Here is a 25,692-nt window from a genome sequence, read left to right as displayed (position 1 = left end):
TTATCTACCAAATAAGAAATGCAAAGCAATTCATCCAAAACATTTTTATTACAAGAATTAAATTAACAGCAATTGGTTTTCAAGGAACAGTGGAATGTTGGTCTTGCAATATTGCTATTCAACACAGACAAATTCCACAATGTCAAGACCTTACATTTTGTTGTCAACATTAAAGAAAAACAATCAGCCAAACAAACTGCAGAAATGAAAAGTAAATCAATACACATTCAGATTTCAAATCATCCAACAGCCTTTTCGTTTACTGAAACCAGAGCATGACATAGATTTAACATGCATTCACATCTGAAAATCATATTTGCATAATGCAAATCAGACGGGTTCGCTGAAGTAAATAAAACATGTGAATCTACACTCCTGTAGAACTGATGTCAATAACGAATAAAGAAAAACAGAACCCATCCATGCAATAAATTATTTTTTAAAAATGCCTAAATTTGATTAAACGCATCATCACAGAAAAGAAACATCCTTCTGTATTTTTTTTTTTTTTTTTTTGGAAAGCAGAACATAAATACAACTGGAGCTCAAAATGAGTTAACTGTACAAATGTATGGCAGTTAATAATTAGATACTGTAAAGATTACTAAATGTGTTCGTAATGTGACTAAATTGAGAATGAGGCGCAGCGACCATTAATATAATTTGAAAGACAGCAGAAAGCTCTACTGTCCTTATTTATACCTAATTGAGAAATGTAACTGTCCTAAAGTGTCACAACAGACATTTAAATGGCAATGGACATAAAAGCAATGTGCAGTGATGCATTGTTTTGCAGCTTTTATACAAGAGGTGTTGTGGAGTGTCAACAGTCATGCTAATAGTAATGTTGTATGGTTGCAGTCCTTGAGGCAAAAAAGAACACTGAAATCCATTTCCATAAAATCTCCCTTACCTTTTCTTACCCTTTTTGATTCATTAAACAGCAAACATCATAACACCTCTCAATAAAACACTTGAGCTCATAAATACATGGCAGTACTATATAAAGCCTCCGAAAGAGAATATACCAAAAGGTAAACAACTCATCCATTCATTTAGAAACATACAACATTGTCCCTTTATGATAAAACAGCTCAGCCACAACCAAACAACAAGACTTAATAACTTAATTAATATAAATAAACAATCCGATGCCAAACCAATATGTGTGTAGTGTAATTCATTTAAGTGGAGACAATGTTTTCTCCTATTTTATGCAATGGTGCCTACCAGTACCAATTCAAGATTAGACTTAAAAGTGTTTAAAAGTAAAAAAACGCAATTTATAAACACCCACTCAAGTCAGGTATTCATATTATACTTTCAAGTCACACAAAACATCAGTCAAATCAACCACTTGGTGGCGCCCTAAAGCTTTAAAAGAAATGTGATGTCTGCCGATGATGACAGTGGAAAATATCACTACTTCATAAGCAGTTTTGTACTCAATATGGCTTTTCACAATAAAAGGGTCTGATTTTCTGAATGATTACCATTTCTATGCAAAGTCTTTAGTGATTTCCATATTTTGAAAACATCCTATTGATGTTTAATATGGCACTATCTTTAATAAAATGTCCTTCATTTCTCACTTGCAGATAAATCAAACAATTTGCTTTACTTTAAACAGAGGAACGCTCATGAAGCAGGATCTTGTTGTTACTGTGACCTTGTGCAATTGTCTCACAGTTAACAGTGGGCCAAAATAAACGATCCAACATTCTACCTCACACACTCGGACGTAACCACCCAGATACATACACACACCATCTCTTCATCTCTACGTCACAAACACAGCTTCTCATCCTTACTTTAAGGCAAGAAAATTTGTCAAGGCAACATTCAGTAGCAACATTGCATAGCTAAGGCATATTTATCATACTGAAATAAACAGCATACATTTTGTACATTAATATTAAAGTCAATTAATAGTATTTATATTACACTACCACACATTTAAGCAAATGAACATAAATTACATATAAACCTATACATTAACCGTATTAGTGTGTACACCAGAAAAACAAATGCAAGGTTTGTTTGTCTGCCAATGTGATTTTGCACAGATAATAATAAAATCTTAACTCGTAAATGTTTATGAGAGAACTGATTTAACAAGTTGATATGCCATTCTATAAGTGTAAAACAACACTAAACTGTATTTCCAATTTGGATAATTGGATTCCACATGGAACTATGGTCAAAACATCATTTAGGTGTTTGTCTTAAAATTAGTCACTAAAATGATTCCACCATCTTATTCCCCAGCATACAGTATACTATGTATATTACAATTCCCTGATTTAAAATAGGATTTTTACACTTCTTTCCATCAAATGAAAACTAACCAACTTGTCCTCACAGAAATAATTCAAAAACAGGTGATGAGGGTATAAGAAGGAATAATGACTCTAATTAAATTAAACAGAGCTCAGATGGTGCATGTAGAGTAGCTCTCAGATTTACTTCAGAACAGGCCTTGGTGGTCCAAGATGTCAAGAATAGTGTTGTATGCTCTTAGAGCCACTTTAGGACACATCTATGCCTCCAGTGAAATGACAGTAAGGATTTCAGCATCCTGCTACATGTTGTACACAACTGTCAGATGTGCATTGTCTCTTAGTCTTACAAATGTGCTTTTTTTTTGCTCTAATCTGACTATAAAGCTGTATATGCTGAGTGAAGGTCAGTTGCCTGTGTACATCATCATCATCATTCACTACATCCAGGCCTCATTGTCTAGGCTGGACTCTGAAGAATAGGCACGCTCTCTAGAGCCCATAGCTGAGGAACGCTGCTGGGGTTGGATGAGATCAGCAAAGGCCTGATGCAGAGCTTTATGTGAGGGTTGGTGATTGTTTAAACGTGGAGACTGTGGTGGGGTCTGGAGGGGAGAAGAATTGGCAGGGGACTGCTGACAATGATTCCTGTATCGTACAGGTGTAGGGATGCGAGACGGGCTGTTCTCAGGTCTGTTGTCAGTGCGGGGTCTTATCCGTGGCCTCAGTTTGAGCTTGTAGATGGAGGGCACCCTCTCTGTCTTTTTTTGACTTTTGTTGGCATGGAGGACCACTGCATCTTCTGTATCTCCATTGGCCAGCGGTAGAGGAGGAGTGCAGGAACCTTCGGATGGAGGCTCACTCAGACTCAAGCACATGGAGGAGCTCTCACTGGACGAGTCCTGGTAAGAACAATCATCTAGAGGTGGTGGAGGAGAAGGAAATGTCTCAGGAAGTGGCAAGTCAGCATTGTCATATGGCAAGTCCGCGTGAAGTTCAGTACTTTGTGGTACGTCTCCTTCCAACCCAGCCCATTCCTCTAGCTCCTGCTGGCTCTCCATAGGAACCTCCGTCAAAGGGAGGCTCCCATTGATGTCTCTGGGAAGCCCCACTGACCTTGACAGGCTTAGATTTGAGGCCTCTCCTTCCTCTGTGGAGCTGGAGATGGCAGGGAGCTTACGAAGACCTCCTCCTCTGCCACCCCATCGCTCTCCCTCCAGGAGCCCTCCATTGGGGAGGCCTCCACGAATCTGGCTATGGAGAAGGGCGGGAGGGTCCTCGAGTGCACATGTGCGAGGATTAGTCCGTTTAGACTCTCGCAAATCAGGTAGGACTCCCACCTTACCTCCGACATTAAGAGAAGACGTTGATGAGTTAGAAGAAGAATAAGCCGAGTCTGTAACATTAGTGTCACCTGAAGAGTTTGGGAGCACTGCTAAACCTTGTTGGGAGACGGGGAGCTGTAGAGACCTCATTTCCCTTCCAGTAGACACTTTACCCTGCACAGCCTTGGTTTGTTGCGTGTTGGCCAGAAACTCGGCCTCAAAGCTGCGATATAAGTCTTGCTCTCTTTGAGGGTCCAGACTTGGCAGCAAGTGTAAGCTAAAAATGCCACTGTCCTCCTGGCTTTCCTGTGGCTGGTTGTAGGGATTTACCCAAACTTTTTGGTCTCTCCCTGTGGATCGTGCGTTGTGTCCTGTTCGAGGGGATCGTGGCGGGTGATGATGGCTCAATCGTGGGGAAGAATGCGGAGAGCGTCGCCCTGGCTGTGTGACGGGGGGAAGAAACTTGCGACTCCCAGTGGAAGGAGACCGAGGTGCAGGGGGTCGTGGTGCTACCATTCCCTTTTTCGCTGGACTTCCGCTGGCACAGCTTTTCACAGGCGAGTTAGAGGCCGAGGATGATGCTTGTCTTCTGGCTAAACTTCCACTAGTTTTCGAGGATGCTGCGGGCATGTGTTTGGTTCTAAGTTCCTCTCTCCGATCTACAGAAAGAGACTGAGGGTCTCTGCGGCGAGGTGATGATACAGGGCTGACGTCACCCAGTCGTGCTCTAGGAGTCTTGCCCTGGCTGAGGGAGCGTGGAGCCTGCAGTTTTCTTTGGCCTTCGGGCCCCAGTGATCTGCCTCTCTCTGGGCGGGGTGTTCGTTGTAACTCTGCCGGGCCCTGTGGAGGACTAGGTTTCAGGATTGAGGTGGATTGTGGTGCAGGGCGCTCTCTGGAAGCACTGCGGGCACGGGTCTGAGGGGTTCTCAGGGCTGGAATCTGTGGTCCTGCTCCTGGACGCTCAATAATGTGTTTCCCTTCCTTACGGTTCACCAGCAGAACCACATCATCTCCATGAGCATGTCGCGTACCCAGAGAGAAGCGCCCTCCTCCTGTGCTTCCTCCTCCACCCTTAGACGAGGCTGTGGAAGAGTCACTATCTCCGGATAGCCTGCGAGTCGGAAGAAGAGATTCCTTATTCCTGTAGACAAGAGGAAAGAGAAGACATCTTTATTTTATTATGTAATTAATTCCTATGATGACACTGCTATTTTGAGGTATTCAATGTCACTTGATCCTTCAGAAATAATAATGAGAATTCAGTTTGGTGCCTAAACAACATTTTAATAAATACTGAAAATAGTTGTGTTGCTAAATATTTTTTTCACAAATAGAACATATAGAACATTATAAAAAATTTAAAATGTGTACATAAAAGTTTTTAAACAAAAATCTTTACTGTCACTTTTGATCAATTAATGCTTTTGTTTTGATCAATTAAAAAAATCTTTCTTGCTTAGAATTACTAACCAGCATAATTTCCATTTTTCTCAATAATGTTTTTGTGATGCCTTTTACTTTTTACAACATGGAGAATCTGTACCAAGCATACAGGGAACTGTATGCAAGGCTGTATCCTCAGGAGCCATTTTTGGGATTTAAGAAAGATATCAAATAGTAAAGGAGAGAGAGATTACTCATCCTCTGGTATTATCAAACACTTTCTTTACACACACACTTGACCTACTACTACATTCAGAATATAGCTGACACCATTCTTTCCTTTAGCCTTAAAGACCAGATTGTGTACACTGAGACAAAACACTGTCAAGTGTGCATATGAATTTAATCGCTCTTTTAAAATAATTTCTTAAACTTAAAACTTACAGATCTTAAAAAACACTGACAAGTGAAAGTACTACCCTACTCTGCCGTCATTTGATTTTATTCAAATGTACACTCTTATTTATACAAGAAAGTGAAGTACGCACAACCTGACAGCCCAGATCTGTAATACAAGCTGCAAAAACCATCTGAGCAGTTTGGGCAGTGACAGACCTGGGGGTTGAGATTATCCTAATCTTCAGTAATCCAGTCTGCCTCACCTGCAACTCTGGGAATGCAAGTGTTAAAGTGTGCTGCTCTGACGCTTGGCCTGCATCATTAGTCAGCCTAAGGAAACTGAGGCACACAGCCAAGATGAACCACCAAGCTGTTCATGGTCCAGTTATACAATATCCTGGCTGCACATACTGACATAAAAGTACACCATCTGATTAAAATAATGAAGCACCTTTTGAAACTTCAAGATATTTAGGAGTTATTTGTTCACAAGTATTTCATGAGTTTTTACAGTCATGTTTAAACATGCATTTTCAGGCAGTTGTTACAAATAAAAATAATAAAATAATAAAAATATGTATAATCGTAATTTGCCCTGGATTTTTTTTTCCAAAACATCTTATAGCTTGAATAATTAGACAGAAAGAACGCTGTGGTTGTCTTGTTATAACATTGTAATAATTTCTTTCTAGCACAAGGGGGAGTCACAAACTGGACAAGAAGGGGATGGATGTCAGGACAATGTCACCTGGGATTAGTTCAAATCTGCTTGCAATAATCTGTGTGTTTGCGTGTGTGTGTATTTGTTTGTGTGCATGTGCACTGTTGCCTTAAGATGCCGCTCATTGTGAAGGTACAGTGCACAAGCAGAGTGCTATAATTTGTGTTGAGTTAACTAGGTCAGTGTGAGCAAATGGCAGACACCCTGAGGGATCTGCACAGACAAAACAACTGTACAAACACACAATCATGCATGTGTCCCAGTCATAACCTTAATTTCTTCTTATACTATTCTGTGAGTTATGTTATAATAATATATTATATTATATTAATATATTTTCCCCTCTTTTTATTACTATTCATATTTATTATTAGTAATAAAATATTTACTATTATATATTTTTAATAAATCATAAATAATAAATTATGAAATATATACTATCCTTCAAAGTCCATTCTTAATATATATATATATATATGCACACACACACACACACACACACACATACACAGTAGTGTTTAGCAATTTATAAGATTAAATAACATAAATAAGAGCTGACTTTCACATTCATTCTAGGTGTCTTTTATTCAAGTGTGATTTTTGGGTACTTTTCTATTTAAGGTACTTTCCAAGGAGCCGTAAACATGCACTCACAAACACACACACACACACAGCTTAACACCCAAACACACCTGCACTGACCTGAGAGGATTAAAGTGGCGTGGTTCTGATCTGTCTCGTGGTGGTCGAGGCAGCAGTGTCGTGGGCCGCCCGGTGTTAATCTCCATTTCCACAGGTACAGCTGCATGGTGCGACCTGCCAGGCCGTGATGGAGAGGAATGTGCTGTGACGCCCAACACAGGGTCCAACGAGCGCCTGTCGGAGGTTTTGTAGGGTGCTATGCCCTCATTGCGCCAGTGAGGTCCTGGGCTTGTGGAGCGGGAGGAGTGAGCGCTGGAGCTCTTACTGTGAGGACCCTGGCCACTCGCTTTAGCTTGCTGATACCGGTGAGCTGTTGAGGTCAAAGAAAGGCATCATTTAACTCTTTTAATATTCACAAGAAATATTATGAACTTCAATATTCAAGCAAATGTTTTTAAACCTAATACACACGTAAATGGAAAAAAATTGAAAAAGCCTTGTGTTTCTTCTACACCACTGTTAAAAAATTTAGGGTCAGTAAGTGTTTTTTTTACTTTTATTAAGGATAAATTACATGTCAGCAGTAATGTCTGCTGAGCTTTGCCATCAAAGCAATAAAAAACATTTTAAAATATATTAAAAGTAGAAAATCTGTCATTTTAAATTGTAATCATATTTCACAATTCATATTTCACAATTGACTATATTTTCAATTAAATAATTCCAGCCTCGGTCTGCGTAGGTGTTTGTATATTTTTCTATAAGTTGTATGGCAATATATTGATTATATAAGAACATATTAATACAGCAGCTATTACCAATCTGTTGTAAAAGCCTAAATACAGATTGCATTACACTATTAGTGTTGAATAGTGTGGGGGGACTAACCCTCATTAAACACAAAACACAAGAAACAAAAACTAGTATAACTTGATTGTATGAAACAAAGGTGTTGAGAAACACATGTAGTGCTGTTGGAAAAATTCCAGCAAGTCTCACAGCTCAGAGACAGGAAGTGACACAAGTGGTGATCTCACCGAATGCGGCACAGCGACAGGGATCGTGTTTGTCGAGGTAATGCTCAAGTGTGTCCCAACCTCCACCCACACGCACCATCACATGAGTCCGTAACACCTACACAGAAAGAGATGTTGACACCTTTCACACACACATTAACACGACCAACCAAAATAACACACTCAATATAGCTGTCATACACAGTAAAAATGATCTAAACTGCTGTTATGAAGCTTTTAAAAGCTGAAAATATGACAAAATAGGAACGACTGTAGCACTAGAAATGCAAAGAGCTGGTTGGAAAATCCAGAGGGAAGAGTGATTCAGTTGCGTATAACAGACGTTTTGCAAATAAAAAAGTGAGAAATTATGGAAAACAGTAGTAAAAGAAAACTTTAAAAACAAACACACTACAGGGTACTTTAGAGGTATGATTTGTTTAGCATTTTTTCTCACTAGCACAAAGTCAAAAGAATCCATAAATCCATAAATCTATTCACTATTTATCTCCCTAAACAATATTCAGGTGCTCCTTCAATGCAAGTGTTTTTTACCATTTTATCATCATCAGTCAAAAATCTTTTTCATGTCCTTAGCAGTAGAGTTAATTTGTTTAAATCCCTAACCTTCAGTATGGGCAATAATAATAATAGTGATAGTCAAACACCACTAAGAATACAGGTTTACCAACATGACAGTCAGCTGATTATTATAAGCTCAAGCCTTTGTGTCGTATAACGCTATATACCAGATCTGCCCATCAACACTTCCTCCATCCACCCCACTGCTGCCTCCATCCGCCTTCATTATCACGACAACAAGCAATGACGGAGCTGAAGAGAGAACAAAAAAGCATCACGCTCCGACACACTCTGCCTTATTCAACCCCACTAAACTGGTATTCGGAGAGAAGGGAATGAAGGAGATGTAGCATAGAAACTGTCCTTTTGCTTCAAACCCTGTTTCTCTAGAGAATAGGGAAATGCAGGACAAGACACTACTTTATTACTGACTTCCTTGTCAAAATAAAATCGCAGAGTTAGGAAAGTATTCTCTTTCACATTATCACTGATGTTGATCGTGCGCTTCGAACCTGTTGCAATAAAGCTGTTTAGAGTTTTAGCATTGCTAAACTCCATCTGCTGAGCACATGGTAAGGAATAATCGTGTGATGAGTGTCTGCGCGCTGTTGCCATGAAAAGAGAGCACATCTGCTGGCTGGCACAATGCCCACCTGCTCAAACTTACACAAGCTCTCATTTATACAAAGACTGAAACGTGCATGCACGCTAAATCTAGGGCTGCAATTCTGCTACACAGTTCTCCGCTTGTTTTGGATGTCTTTCCCACTTAAAGATAACAGGCAGTAGCCCTACGCAAAAGAATGTCAAATTTTATTGGTCTGCATTATAAATCATAAATATAATATGCATTTGGCCTGTTAATTTAATCATGCTTATTTAGCACAAAAAACCCCCAATAAAACTATGCTATTGTTAAAAAATCTGCCTCCTGAAGCATATTCGAATTCGGCAATGAGGAATGGTTAAATTCAAGCTTGAACTATCACCTCAACACAAAGTTTCGCAAGACAGAAGTCAGTCTACACTCAGCTGCTAATACAACACACCTCGCCAAACCACGCTTACTGCAAGACGGCGGCACAAAATCAGCTGTTTACACAGGATTTTCTTTTACATATATACATTACATATATAGAGAGAGAGAGACAGAGAGAGAGAGAGAAAGAGAGAGAGAGAAAGAGACAGAGAGAGAGAAAGAGAGAGAGAGAGAGAGAGAGAGAGAGAGAGAGAGAGAGAGAGAGAGTCTTTTTAATCACTTTTTTTACCGCAAAGTCTTTAACTAAATGTATTCCAGTGGACATCAACTCCTACAACTTTTTTTTCCCCCAGTTATACAGTTTTGTAAAGGCTATTGAAAATTCAACTTTTCACTATAATCTTACAAAAGAATTTAAAATAGATAAATCAACTTCAAATTTTTACACTGTGAATCGTCACCATATGTAACATGCAGTTGTTACACCCCAAGGAAGCATTTAGGTAAATGTAACTGCAGGTAGATTTGTTGCTAATAGCCTTAATGTAGCACTTGGCCTTCATGTAACAACTGACTTTCATTATACCTCTACTTCAACAAATGGTTGTGCTGCAGCCAAAATCATCTGCCCTTTAAAAACCACTTGGGATTCATCACCATGGCAACAGGCGGAAACAAGCTGAAACCGTGATTATAATAAACAGTAAACAAAGCGAATGTTCTTTTGTGCCAAGGTCTTCATGACCAGGGATTTCAGTAATTTCGAGAGGTTTTCTTTCAGTTTACCAACATCAACTTGAGCACTGAGCCTCTAACCAAAGTGACCATCCAGAAGATATGACGGATGACATTTCCCTTTGCTTTTCGCCCTCTGTTTTCTTCACTGATGTCAACACAGGGGAGCCGAGCAGAGCATGTGAATGGCCTCTGCTTCACCTCACGCTGTGCTGCTAGTGTTCATTTGCGCTGGTGAAGGATGATGGGTCTATGTATAATTATAGTCACAGTAAATAAAAGGGTTCAATCTAACAGCACCAGCTAAGCTGCACACACACACGAAAACCTAGCAGATCGAGACAAAGGGAAAGGGTAGATATAAGGTTGCAGTTATGGCATCCATGCGGAGGAGAATGAGGCTAAATCGAGTTTAATTGATTCAGCCCTGCTGCACTGGAGGAAGATAAAATTCCTTCTAAAATCTCCTTCAGCCGAGAGTGAAAATCTGTAGACCCAACAGCATATTAAAGAGACACAGATGCATGCATAAAGTGCGTGTAAATACCCATACACCAACCCCCCCAGACACACATGGAATCCAGAGAGCTTGGTAGAGAACAGGAAATGATGTAAGTCTCCATTTCTGTCTGCAGTATGAATGGGTGTGGGTGCTTTTAGATTTGGATAACAGGCTAAGTCTTGAATAGGTCAGCCTGGCAACTGTGTAAACACCATTCAAACCTCGGGATGACTTATTATGGAGCTATAATTATTATAGTTTGGCCTCTATTCTGGGAATGTTAAAGATTCCAATGATACAGCAGCGCAGATTCAAAGTAAATAACAGAATCGATGGCTTGATGTCTGTGGGTGTGACACCAGCATTTGTACTAAAACTTTGCAATGAAAGAAAGTGGGGTGTATCATTCTGTGCCACTTGCGTCACCAAAAGGAATAGCACATATAATAACTGTTTTCAAAATGATTGACGATGGTTGAGTCAACCTACATTTAACACTGTATTTAACTAAATTTATATATTAAAAAAAACATCAATTTTAAAGAAAAAAAAGAGACAAACTTCAACCTTAAGTAATAAAAAGAGAAAAAGAAAGTGCCTCAATGTTTTGACAGAATAAACAGGTGAATGAGTAACTGATGAATCAAATAAAGACGTACCCTGATAAAGATGAGTGCGCTGGAGTCTCCGACTTTGTACTTCCCTTCTGAGACTTTGGTCATAGGGAACTGTGACGGACAGGAGCACTGGCCTAGAATCTCCCGAACCTACAAAACACAATATAAAATCTTCTTAAACAAATAGCATACAGTGCGTAGAGAATCGTGGTTAATCTTTTTCAATATTGAAACAAACAACTTTTCATCACGTAACAAATAGACAAAAAAAAGATTAATATCAATGCCAATATTAAAAATGTTATATAATAAAAAAAAAAAAAAATTATAAGAAAAAGTAATCTATTATCTATTATAAGAAATATTTAAATAAAGAGACATCTTACTTTCCATCTATTTTTATAGACAATATAACTTTCTGTTTGATTGCACCAACAAAAAAATTATTATAAAATAGTTGGGTCACAAATTACCAAACATATATTAGTCAGGAATGCTGTGTTCTCATTTAACTTCACTTCAAAACACGCAAACAATAAATGTATACAAATAAAAATGAATCAAATATTTTTGTATTATATTTAGGTACGCATGTCTACCACACTGGAGGTGAGCAGTGAACATGGAGTGATTCTTTAGTATTCAGCTGTTTGCTGGCTCACAGCTGACTATAAAAGATATTTAGTCACACTTAGACAAACGTTCCACTGAATGTCCAGCAGCACCTGAACAGAAGCAGTTTCCTGTGAGAAACACTGACTCACATCCCTTACCTCGCTTCAACTCTGTGCGTTAGAGAGTGAAGGACGCTGGGAGCGCGTGTGAACGGATAGAATGTAACTTATATATAATGCATCATAGGACAATCTGTTATTGACTCCTGAGCTCCTGAGGTGATTGACTCACCGAAAAAGAGCCCGACCTTTCCAATTCCTGTCACACCTTAACTGAATCACTCCCTAGGGAAAACAAATAGTCTCTCTCTTTCTTCGTCTATCTCTCACTCTCTCTAAAGCACAGCGAGCTTGTGGCGAGGAGTTCCCGATTGCCTAGTCGTAGTTCTGCTCCGCCGAGGGACAGTTTGCGAACGGTAAAACAAATAAACATTCCCCAAAGTTGCGTCATAGCCTGATGAGTTCTGGGACTTGCCCAATGATTAACTTAAAGGCACATGCCACCTATACACAAAACATAATTACTGATGTGAAAGAGCGTGACGTAACAGTGCGGAGGCATGCATGTGCTCTGATTTAGAGCGGTCAGGAAAATGCCGTTGCTGGGTGGGGTGATCGTGGACTCTCATTCTCTGTAGCTGTACTCTGATGTTCTGTTCTGTATGCAGTCTTTGAAAAGACTCTCCTAAATGAGTGTGGCACCATGACAACAAACAGGGCAAAAGTCCAGAAGGCCAATCAAGATCAGACGAGAGAGCAGCAATGTTCTTAGTTAAAACTTGTACGGTTAAAACTCAGCATTCCAGCGTGTACGTGTGCAGATCTAATAAAGATTCATATCAGGGTCGTATTTCAGGCCAAAATAAAAAGAAACGGTTTAATTAACAAATGCAACAAACAAACGTATTCATTCAAATGTCTTTTTTTCAATGCAACATTATTCTATTAGTTATATTATGTTATGCACATATATGCAGTAGTAAGCAGTATATTTGCTTTACTAGATACAGTGCAGTTTTCTACAGTGTTACAAGTGTGGGAAATTTGGGCTGTGTAATTTGAGGCTCTGTGCTGTTACATTGGACTGCTTGTGCAAACACAAGGGAAACTCATCCTTATTTCCTACACAGACAAATTCAGTCGAGTTTCCACAGATGAGAGACAGCAGACTTCTGCTGGCATGACGGAGAGGATTTATTGCCACACACACACAGTCGGTGAGACCCGATTGACTGTAGCTCAATTTGGAGGCTCTAGTATTGCCATGAATAACTTTAATTTTCCATATTATTGGCCTGTTTGGAAGATTAGAGGGTTAAAGCTGGAATATTCTATAATTAGACCCATCGTCGTGTCTATTTAAGCAACATGTGTCCGACAGTTACCACAGAACCAGAATGAGCTGTAATACAGACTCTGAAGTAAGAAGTGATCTCTTGCTGTATTTTGCCTCTCTCATGCTGCACTCTTTTTCTCTCTGCAGACAGCTGTTGTGGCAGTGACCTCCTCTCATGGTTGTTATGGGTTCTTTCCATCACGTCATTTCTATACCTGAAACAAATGAGGTGACAAACCAAAATGCTTCCAGTCAACACTGAATGAATATTCTTATTCATTTAAAATGTGACGGTTAACCACTCGTAAAAGAGCCCATTTACGTATTAATATCCTTAAAGCTACAGCAGCAAAAACTATTACAGAACAGTTTCACCCAAGCAGTATTTAAACTGAGCAAATTCAAAAAACAAATCTGTTGTGTGTAAATGCGAGAGCTTTCTGAGGTTACCGCTGTGCTGAGTGTCCCTTTTAGCGACAGCTATAAATTTTTATATAGCTGTTGAAAATTGTTCACTGAGAATGACTAGAAATGCCGTAAAATTATAAATGGACTTCAAACATTATAAATGCACAGCAGGGAAAACAATTAAATGCTAGAGAAATAGGAAGCCTTCATGCTAGACGCACAGTTTAAAGTCTTCACCATTGAGACTAAAGAAGAATCAAGTTTATAGAGCGTTGCCGTTCAGTCTAACAGAACCAGAGACTCTTTGCAACGTTCTCACATCGTTGCTTTGTTGATTTTAACGGAGGAACCACCCTTACCAAATGTAAGACATGTAGATGTTGTTTAACTGTCTGTCTCCCCAGCAAAGCCTTCTGCTAACAACACATACTGTGTGCAAATAGAACAGACGGTGAGATGTTTCTGTGACAGACACAACTCTGAGAATATAAAAATGCTGGTTCTGCACTGCTCTGGAAAAAGCGATAAGAGACGAGGGTCACATGACTGCAGTTATCAGAGCTCTCTCTGTTTACGGATGCAGGCATCTCCTGGGAAAAACACACTGGCAGACAGAAAGAGATGAACACCTGATGGAGGAGGAGTGAGACGGCAGGAGAGGAGACGCCTGCTGGGAGTGAATAAATATGATAATGAACAGGGCAGATGAAATTGACATATTAGCTTCAACAGCAAATTAAACTAACACTGTCACAGTTATTTAGCACAGTTAATATTTATCTAACGTGACATTACATCTGAGTCATCCTGTTCAGTTTGATTTCTAAAAGAGAGCAGCACAGGTGCACGACCATGATTTTAGGAATCATGGTGCTGTGCCATATTAATTTTATTAATTTAATAAAATTTAATAAAATTTAATTAATTAATTTGTTTCATATGCAATTTAAACTGTTAAAAATGAAATCAATGGACAATTACAAGTGCACACGGTACTTTAAAATAAATTTATTTTAATAATAAAAGCATATAAGAAATAATCAATTTCTGCACGACTGCCATTAACAGTAAAAACTGAGACATCTTGTAATTTCTAACGAAAAGCAATTGTTTTAAACTAAGTTCACACACAGAGTGACAACTGCTTTCTATAACTGAATTCACGCTCACAAACACACGCAGGATTCAGAATTGCTTATTGATAACCCTAATAATACACAATTTCTGACTGAACAATGCACATGAACTCTGTATGCTTTCAGACCTCATCTATGTTGTGTTTTTGGTCCCCGAGTGCTGTTATCTCTCTTGCTTTTTTTGCCTGAGCGTATGTCTGGAGGGAAAGCTCTGTGTTTATTACCCAGCTTCCTTTACCACCAACACAGCAGCACTATGGGACTGTGAGAGCCAGCATCAAAGATACAGCGCCGGGCGAGGTCGGGGAAATGGAGCATCTGAGAGATAGTGAGCCGTATCTGGGTCTCTGATAACTGCAGGCTACCTGATACACACACAGTGACACACGCTCTGACAGAGGTTACACGCAGAAGGCCAGACGGGTAGAAAGTGAAGGACCCTTCCGGGTTAGATATAAAACGGCTGTGGGTGTGTATTGTTTTGGAATAGCCGACTTGTTTCTCAGTAATTGCGTGACTGAGCGTCTCAGAAGAGTTCCGTGTAAACAGACACTCTCAAATGGCGAAAATAGTGGTAGACTCTCATTAACACTTACGAAAGCAGCCAGGCTGAACGATCTTTTTCATGAAACATAAGAAATTTTGATATTCTGGCGAAATGTCTGTGTGTTCAGGGCAAGTGATTCCTTAAAAATGTTTCAGTATCACATTTAACAGTAAAACTGTTCTGAATAATAACAATATTTTTAGAGCGTGGTACTGTTAGAGTAAAGTCTGAAAAACGTTTCTTGTTTCATTTGTGCATGAATGAGAAATCTGTTTGCTAAGAAGTTTTTATCTGATTCCACTACTAGGAGATAAATACTGGGTGGGTTCCAACCTAAATATGATCATGCCTTGAATTCTGAGCTTCAGTGGGTGTCTGGCACAGAAGAAACATTTTTTGCATCTCCAGTGGGGATGAATTAAGATGAATTGAGAAGCTGTATCAGCTGAATCCAACCTAAGATCAGCATCGCAGACAAAAAAACAAACAATAAGATACAGACAATCTGGGTCACTCACTTACAGGTCTAACATATTCTAGACAACCTAAAGAAGACACTTAAGCCATAGTTAATCCAAAAAATAAAACAACACTGTATGCATAAAGAAGGAATATTGAGACCTATTTTAAAATATCACTAAAGGAAGACATTTTTCTAGAAATAATTCTACATGGCTTTATTCTACATCCCTAATCCTATCCAATACCTAAGCACTAACTTACTAACTATTAGTAGCCAGCATATACTTAATTTATTGAGGGGAAAGTCATAGTAAATAGTGAATAAGTGTTGCCTATTTTAAAGTGTCACCGAAAACAATATTTAAGAATAAAAATATAATAAAACTGCATTTTTAACAAGGACATTTGTGACATTTACAGTGTTAGCAAGCAGAGGTCTGTGATGGAGTGACTGTATCACAGAGAAGTAGTGCGCTTTGCCAGCATACTTTTACAGGCAGAGAAAAAAACATGTGGAGAACGTGCACATGCATTTTCACAGATCTGTCATCTCTTATCTGATTCGTCATCCTTAATTAAAAGGACAGTCCTTTCACACACACACGGACATAGAGACCTAACCAGACAAACCAGCTGCTTACAATAACTGCGCTATAGGGCTTGAGATAAACTTAAGATAAATGAAAAAACTAAGTTACCATGACAGGATTGTTTCCTTTTAGTCAAGTCAGCCATTTTGTAAACTCAGACTGACGAAATGTGAAGGTTAGTCTCTCTAGTGCACTATAAAGGCTTGTTGTGGCTTGTGCTCATGGGCAAAGCAAAATATGTCCTGTCTAAAGAACTAAAGAATGAAAGCTCTCCTCACAAGCATTAGCACAAGACTATCACACGCTTGTCATTTTGTTGGAGGCCTTCTTATGATAAAACTGAAGCTGTATTGAGATAGAATGAGCTATAACATCAGTTGACCTTCTGGTACATATAAAAATTCACATGACCTAAATTGCACCTGGCATAAAATCTTTCCAGTGACAGTATACTTTTGACACAGTCTTCCTCTCTCTGTTTTCCCACAATCCACTGCACAGATTACGTAATCCATTTTCATATCTCAGCCGTAATAAACAGCCTGTTCATTAAAAAACAGTATTAAGCCACGAGGGACAAAAACACGCAGATGTTGTTCATTTATTTCACTATTTAACTCGACTGTAGAGTCAATCGAGGTGAGAAAGCAGTGGCATTGACACCAATTGGACTATTTTGCTTAACATCTTATTTAAACTAATCTACTTTATTTACATGGAAACATCTTTGTAAATATGGAAAAAGGCAAAGAAACTAAAATCAAATATGGCTGCGAGTCATAAAATGTACCTTTAGGCAACGCTGCAAAAAATAAATAAATAAACCGCCGTAAATAACTAGCTTCAGTTTGACAATTTTAATAATTTCTTTCACTTTAACAGGCATTTCATACACTAAGTATAGAAGATCACTTGTGTCTGTGCTTCCCATTCATTCAGCTTAATTTTCTATTGACTTATTTTATTATCACATTTAATATTAAAAAAATTCTCTCTCTCTCTCTCTCTTTCTCTCTCTTAATTATATATATATACATATATAATTATTTACATATTACATAATTATATATATATATATATTAAAACAAAATATATTCAATGAATGACAAAAGATTTATTGCCATTGTGCACGTTCCAAATACAGCCATATTTGCAGGTGATGCAAACACATACTGTAATAGGAAAGGAATCCATGCTGTGATTCCATCAGCCACCAACAGAGTTAAGAAACCGGAGCAGACACGGGTGCACACGCATTCATCTTCACATGCTCAGTTACACACAACTGTATACACACATGCGTGCACACAGACAAAAGCCGAACATAGGCAGGTGCTGTATGAAATGACATAAACGGCCCAATCCGCTAGTTCTGTTAATAGAGGATGACTGCAGCCCACCACTGAAAGATACATGACTTATGGCATGACCATAAAAAGAGAAAAGACTACAGATGAGTTCATATGGGAAATACTCAGAGGCAGAGAGAGAGAGAGAGAATGAGAGACATTCTCTCACAGTGAAGCCTCAGCTGCTGTGATTCTGACCCAGCACAAACTGCCATGACCTACTTTTCCTGTCTCTCTCTCTCTCTGTCTGTCTGTCTCTCTGGTGTGAGAAATCCATTAGAGGTGGTGTAGCAGTCAGTACAGTACAGGCACTTCTGGCAAACTGTCTCCTGCTCTGCTTTGAATACATGCAGTAAAGCATAAGGCAGAGTTATTATTATTGCAAACTCAAACCAAAGCGCAGAGTGAAGATCGGTTTGGTGCTTCTAGTAAGAAGGCTTGAGCAGGCTTTATTTTGCTACAGCTCAATTTTTCTAAATAATACAATGACCTTAGATTTTCAGAAATTAAATTAAACCAATTAAGTAAATGAAAACAGAAGTCTACTGTGTAATGCCAGTATGCTTATTAATACTGATATTAGAGATAAAACTGCAATAACTGTATCTCTTTATTCTCTTACAAATTTAAGTGCAATCTTTTTAGAAATTACCATGATTCCTGTTTAAACACATATTGCGTCTTTACTTTTCTGTCAGTTGCTATATTTATTATAGTTTGCTAACGTACTATAGCTTTATTTAGCAAGGATGTATATTAAGTAAATGCTGTTTTTTCCACACTTTCTATTAAAAACGTGTCTACAACAATATTAAACAGCATAGATCTTTTCAACACTGACAATAATAATAAAAAAGCACACCAAATCAGCATACTGGAATGATTTCTGAAGAATCATGCGAACCTGAAGTGATAGCTGCTAAAAATTTACCTTTGATATCACAGAAATAAATTACGTTTCGAAAAACTTTAAAATAGATATTTAAGCTGTTTTATTTCACAATATTACTGTTTTTTATACAATCAAAACAAAAGCAGTAGTGTACACACAAAAAAAGAAATGGCCCAGTAAAATAACTGGTCTAACTAAAATAAATCTGAAAGCAGCTTTAACATTAAGCTAATTCGAAAATGCACGATGCCATGAGATTGACCGAACAGCACATGACCCCAGCAGCCCTCACTCTTTCCGCTGCTCTCTTTATTCTCCGTCCATCTTGTTCTCGTTATTCTGTCCTCAGCTCACCTCATTTCTGTTTCTCTCCCAGCTCTTATTTCTTATCTTTCATTTACTCTCTCTACACAACTGCATTTTCCCCTGTTTTTTTTTTTTTTTTTTTTTTTTTTTCCATTTCTTCAGCTGCAAAGCTTTTTGTTTTCCCTCGACCCCACCTCTCCGATATCAGCCTCTCTCCCGCAATCATTGTCCTTCGATTCACCTCTACCTCGTGGCTACATCTCCCTCTCTCTTTCCCTGTCCTCATGTTCCCTTCGGCCTTTAGGGGATTGCGGATACCTCTATAAATCTCTCAATTTCCACGCAGGACTACAATGAGCACAGGATAGCATTTGTGTGGTCAAACCCTTGAAGCGTTTCAAAGACGACGTTCGTTTTACATTTTCTGTAGAACATTATAGCTGCGCTCGAAATAGCTAGTTGGTTGCTAAGATGTTCTTACTGATACAACAGCACACGTCTCAGCAAACCACATGATTTGAGCTACATTTTCACGTCTGGATCATGCTGCACTGCACCATCAAGCAGTGCGTTTTTTCTCTGTCCTTTTCTCCTTAGCTCTGGGCAGAGGCTGTGTCTGAGTGTGTAGACTGTACACACGCATGTGTGTCTCTGAGAAACAAAAAAAGAGCGAGAATAACGGGGCTGTGCATTATTGACAAAACCATGCAGAAGAATGTCAAGGCCTCGGGGTGTGGGGAGAGAGATGGGGAGAAAGAGAGAAAAGACAGCCTGTTAGATACAGCATAACGGCACTGATGTCTTAGAAATTGTAGGGCATCCTTCTGGTCATGTGCCTTGATGTCGTTTTATTAGGTATTCCAGTCTGCGCTTTATTAAAAAATATAATAAATAGAAATCAGTACACATTTCTGAAGGATAGTGGACAGTGAATTTTCAGCTTTACCGTTACAGCAATAAATTACAATTTCAAATATATACAGAAATAAAATTATATATCATCATGTTTTTGTCTAATAAATGCAGCCTTGATGAGCATAAGAGACTTTAACAGCCTACAGAAGTGTTTGTTATATTACACTTCTATTTAAAGCATTCTGAGTAGCCGAGGGTATGTGCAACTATATGACGAGTGACGTAATGCACTGAGACAGGACGTCTATGATAGAAGTTACACAAGCAAATGACAAATGGGATGAGAAAGCAGACAGAGTCTCCCTCTCAACTTTGGGTTGGGTTCTAGTATTAGAGCGACTATACGGACACGTTTTGTGACTAGACATTTTAAAAGGACTAGGCTGTACTAAATAATATTACACCGGGGGAAGCAGCGGCCCTGTCTCTCCCCACGCTGTCCAACAGTGGTAAAGTCCAGACGAACACACAAGAGATGAGTAAGGCATTAGAGGGAAAGGTGCAGAGGAGTATTTGTATCAGTGTTTCTGTAACTAAGAAAATCAAGAGGAACTACAGCTGTGTAATTCAAACACACTCACATCTCCGAGACACTTCTGCTTTTCCTCATGCAGCATGAACGTTATTTCAGAATATTAAACCCTCTCGGGAAGGAGGATGCGAGGATCAGGCAAAACTACCTTTCATATTCCACAGGGATGAATAGGATTACCAATACTAAATCTGAGCACATCCGCAAAAAGTCTTCTATCCTGTTTCCATGGAAATCTCTTTAAGAAATACAAGATCAAAGTAGAATAATCCTCACGATCATCGTTTTACTTCACAATCATGAATCTTTCATTTGGACGGTGACTTTTGATGTTTGCGTGTATTTAGCATTAAAGCTAAAAAAAAACCAAGAAGTGATCATGCTAAAATCCTCAAATCCGAAACGTGGATTTGCGCCACACATTCACACGGACAGTGAAAAGAAAAACTTCACAATCAAGGCAAGAAGGAATTAGGGACCGGGTTGTCAGTGGGTTGGAGATCATTTTACCTTATCTGACCATTAAAACGACTTTTGCTGGTGTAATCTAATCATGAAGTCTAACAGATTTGGTGGAATAATATAATTAAAGGGATAGCGCGCTCAAAAATGGACTTGCTCGCGACAATATTTAACGGTGTTATTCAATGTTAATTGCTACATGATATCAGAACGTGAATCTTAATGTAAAAACCGATGAAAGGGAGAATACACAATGTAATATTAAATATCGTCTGATAACCAATGCAGACTGATACTAATAAAAGTTAGAAATCAATTACAACCCTCTACGCTAAGTTATCACTGTAGCTATACGACAGATATACGACTGAGCATCCTCGAAGTATACTACTTTTGAAGTATACTTGACTTATTTTACGGTGTTTCATTACGCTACATCAAGAAATAACAAAAGCGTCATGATAAAAAAAAAGAAAAAGAAACAACAATGACACAGAACTTCCGTATCATCAAATTGCCTGAAATAATGAAACAACAAGCTTTATATATAGAAAGAGAGGAAGTCTGAATGGATTTGTGTGGAAGTATAAGTTGCCCACAAACCAGTCATAAGTCGCAGCACGACATATCTCTAAAATATGGCAACACCATGAAGCCGTGAATCAAAACAACGTTCTGTCCGAACATGCCTGCAAACTGTATAATTACAAAGGACAGTTAATCTCGCTGAACAATATATTAAAGCAGACAAGATGAGAGAGAGAGTGTTTGGTTAGACGATTTCTGCCGAGTGCATGTCCCGGAGCTAATGTTTGGACTTGCTGTCTGTCACCGAATCCACCCTGTCTCCGCAGGACAAAACCAGCTGCTCTGATCAGCAACATGGCTTGTGAGATGAGCAGCTGCGTTAGATGATCCAGACAAGGTCAGCCGTAAAAGGGGACAAATCAAAGCGTCTACTGCGGCGGATAAATCACCGACTGTATACTTCAGGCGTACAATCGCTAAAAAAATGCAAAAAAAAACCTGTATGCAATGAACTCTTGATGTAACAGCACCTGACGTTCACTGTTTCTTCGCCCTGTCTCAACTCATGCTGATGCTAGCAGTTCCCACTCGGGGAAAAAGATGCATTGCTGATCAGAGCACGAATGGAGTGAAGAGAGGGAAGCAGTCAAATTAAGTCCCTGTGCACCAGGGCTTGTGAGAGATGAACATTTTCCCACTGTTCGCTAATCATTTTATTGTCAGTATAACCGCGTGAGAGCAGACTATCATGGCTAGCAAACTGAGGCAGCATCTTTTCGATACAGCAATATTTGCGGCTGTGGCAAAGAAGATAAATCGGGTAAGAATGACGTGTTTATCGGTCAGTCTGTATTTAAATACTCAGCTATCTTACTAACTCACGTCCCCCGGGCCAGATCCCAATAACTCTGGTCGTTACGAAACAACCTTTCACCCTCAAGAACACACGTAGGTGAGATATGCCACGGACGGTCGGCATTCCACATGACCAGGGTAAAAGAAAACGTGCAGACTCAGATGTCACACACCAATACAAATCACACACTTTCTGACCTTTTATCCAGGACACACACAAACACAATGATCCACTCACAAGACCAGATAAAGTCAATCACTGAATCAGTGGGATGAAACAGGTTACAAAACCTGAAAGCGATCCAATCACGCAACAGCTGCTTACATTTTCTCCCAAAATATGTGCCAAAACCATACTAAAATCATAATAAATATTTACAAATCTGGCATTTACTTCAGTAAGTTCATTCAGAGTGTTCAATGATTGAATTTAGATGGTTTCAAACTAATTTTCTTCATTAGTTATGAAAGCTTTGACATATAATTCATATTTATTTATTATAACTCTTCCTTAGTTATGAGGGATTTAACACAGTTCATAATATTTAAGACTATATAAAAATTAACTTCAATAAATTAATTTATATGGTTTCGAACTAACCTTCATTTTAGTTATGAATGTGTTGACACATGGCTGTGACAAAAAAACTAAGTCACGATTACTTTTTTTAATTTTAGACAAGTGCACTTAAGTGTAATACATTTCAAACAAGTGTCTTTAAGTGTATCTGTAAAAGGTAGTTCAACTAAAAAGAAAATTAAAATAAATGGTACTTTGGTGTTCACTGTGCTAGAAGAAAATTCTACTGGTCATTTTAATGTATATATTTAGCAATTTTTAAAAACTGATGTCAGGTAAAGCCATATTTTGTCCTGTGTTTAAAGTGTTATTTGATGTACTGAATTGTCAAGGCTGGCGTTTGAGATGTAGAGGCACTGAAGGAAAAAGTTGTATTCAGCGCAAGACAAGATTAGACAGAAAATCCACTGAAAGAGTAAGTGCTGAAGAAAGCAGAATGTCTGGTGCGCAGTTTAACAAAACTAACCACTGATACCTGAAACCAACACCAATCATCCATATCTGGAGTTTACATTTACATTTAGTCATTTTGCAGTTCTGACATGTGAAATGTTTTAACAACTAAAATGCAAGTTCTGAACACCATCTCAGCGGATTAGTAACAACCCACCAGTTGCTATTACTATGAGCCCGTCTGAGACCCTGTGCTGACAGCTGTCAGACTTACCAGCTCGTCCAGGTTGCGCATATCCAGCAGGACTCTCTTCTGCTGCTGCTGCCAGCGGGCCAGCAGCTCTGGGTCGGGCTCGCCGATACTCTCCTTGCGGCTGTACGTCCTGCTCGGCGGGCTCTGCGTCTCCCCCAGGGCCTCCGTCAGGCTCTCCTGGTCCCGTATCTCCTCCTCGATCTCCTCCTCGAGTTGAATCAACATGGGGGCCAGCATGCCGAATTTGGCCCCCCGGCGAGCCACCTCCAGCAGGCACAGCACGAGGTTCTTCTCGTTGCACCTCTCCACCAGGTCGTTGGTCTCGAACATGAGCACGTCTTTGATCCAGAGCTCCTGTCTGCACCAGCCGATGAAGTTGGACACGTTGTCCCTGGCCAGAAACGAGCCCGGTATGACGTTCCTCGACTGGAAGACCACGTCCTTGCCGGGTATCCGCAGCGAAAGCGCCGCATCTGGATGCTTGGTCTTGAATTCGTGGGCGGCGCGGTTCACGTTGTTCGCGTGCCGGCAGAGCGCGCAGCCGGTCTCCAGACCCTCCATGAAAGTGTCCGCCGTGATGTCCAGGTCGTACAGCGTGTTCAGCCATTCAGCCAGGTCCTCCTTCATGGCGTACAGGTATTCCTCGCTGGATTTGAACGGCCTGATGCTTTTGGAGGCGGCGGACTGAATGTTGCTCTGATCGGCCATATTACGGGAAAACGCGAATCAATTAAGGCACGGAATAACGCAAGACAGTCTCGTACGGCGATCCTCCGTAAACAGCGTTGGGAATGACATAACGACGCGCGGTACGAGCTCCTAAAGCGGGCCGCTTTGACTCGCAGCGCCGCGATACAGCTGTGGGATCCCGCGATGGATTCCGGATGTCTGTGAGATACCCGCCTCCTTCAATGACCACATAACGATTACTCATTCCCCCTATGGAAATCTAGAGCGAAACAGAAACGAGACGATTATCAGTACATGACAGCTCGACGACGCGCTATGGATGCGCGCGAGGAGCATACGCATTGGCTATCAGCGTTCCGCAACGCCTCGTTTATTCATTTGCTCGCTCGGAGGACGCAGGGCCGATCGAGGCAGGAAGGCAGCCCCCGGTCTACTGGGGCACTTTAATAATAATCTTCGTCGGTTGGAAACGACGCGAGCGTGCTTTGCGCCGCCTCCTGCACGACGCGTCGAGCTGCGGTGGCTTATACATCGAGATACATCTCATTAGAGGATCAACAGCAACTTTAGCCCTGCGCATCCCCTTTACTTCAGTTGCCCAAGAAGCTGCCAACGACCAAAACGTTTAAATTTGCATCTGACATTCTGTTGATACAGATAATTTTTTTTTTTTATTTAAATACAGTTACTGTTGGGCAGTCGAGCGAAAATAGAAACGAGGATGTTGATTTCGCTTATCGTATCTCCAATTTGAATGTTCGTTGACGGGAACGGGAATCCTGCGATTGTTTCACACTTGGAGAAAAAAAATCTGGTTTAATCAGCGAGACATTTTTATGTGTTTGCACGCGCTGCGTACTCAGATTATTTATGTGATTAAATTAAACATGCTACTTTCATATAATAAACTGTGGCAGGGCTAATATAAGGATGATAAGGCGACGCAAAGTGGAGGGTAGGCCTAGTACCACGGTGACCCCTTTTTCTAAAACAATTTAGCGAATAAATAAATGCAATGACTTAACATTATTTTTTTTTGTAATTACTATTATTGTACATATTATGTTTTAAGCTTACATATTATGCACAAACTAGCGAATTTAACGTTAGCTTAAATGCGAAACCGCGGAGTAATTTTTAAGACGTGCAAGTAGCGCCGCGTGCAACGGTATGACGTCGATTTTGATCAGAATTACATATTTTTGAGAATCCTGACATAAATAGTGTTTTTGAGCGTCATATATGAATTTAAAATAATAATAATAAAAAAAAATCTTAACGTTCTCGTTGTAATACATGCTCATCAATCAGTGTGATTTTTTTTTATTATTATTTTTACAAAAGCTTTTGCCACGTTGTCTGCTCCATCGCTCTGTAACGTCTTTGGTCCACATTTCCAAAAACTCTCATTGCAGAAACTGTCACATTAAATTAATGCGGTAATCCAACAGGCTCGGTTTCTGTTTGGACTCCAAAACTTTTAGTCCAGGCTCATTCGCACTACTCTGCCAACGGCCTTGGTCATCAGCAAATGAAAAGGACCATTCTGAATAGGCAGACAAAAGACAGACATGAGGACATCATCGTGATGTTAATCGGCACTC

General features: G+C 39.6%; 1 protein-coding gene across 1 annotated transcript; it reads right to left on the bottom strand.

Moving 5' to 3' along the window:
• Nucleotides 1–29: 29 nt before the first annotated feature.
• Nucleotides 30–25,516, bottom strand: gas2l1 (growth arrest-specific 2 like 1). The gene is made up of 5 exons (XM_043239677.1): nt 23,420–25,516; nt 11,223–11,330; nt 7,787–7,883; nt 6,810–7,119; nt 30–4,745 (listed from the first exon to the last, which is right to left on the bottom strand). Exons 1-5 carry the CDS (start codon nt 24,104–24,106, stop codon nt 2,720–2,722), a joined length of 3,228 nt encoding a protein of 1,075 aa, XP_043095612.1. The 5' UTR covers nt 24,107–25,516; the 3' UTR covers nt 30–2,719.
• Nucleotides 25,517–25,692: the final 176 nt, after the last annotated feature.

Source organism: Puntigrus tetrazona, chromosome 5 (genome assembly GCF_018831695.1).
Source record: "Puntigrus tetrazona isolate hp1 chromosome 5, ASM1883169v1, whole genome shotgun sequence".
Lineage (NCBI taxonomy): Eukaryota > Metazoa > Chordata > Actinopteri > Cypriniformes > Cyprinidae > Puntigrus > Puntigrus tetrazona.
Note: the sequence above shows the minus strand (reverse complement) of the source record. Positions and strands in the feature narration are given on the sequence as shown.

Excerpts from the sequence above, each read along its gene's own strand:
- gas2l1 (XM_043239677.1), bottom strand. The coding sequence starts at position 24,106 with ATGGCCGATCAGAGCAACATTCAGTCCGCCGCCTCCAAAAGCATCAGG. Across the intron at positions 11,331-23,419 it reads TGCGCAACCTGGACGAGCTG|GTTCGGGAGATTCTAGGCCA; the intron begins GTAAGTCTGACA and ends TGTGTTTTGTAG. Across the intron at positions 4,746-6,809 it reads CGCCACTTTAATCCTCTCAG|GAATAAGGAATCTCTTCTTC; the intron begins GTCAGTGCAGGT and ends TCTTGTCTACAG.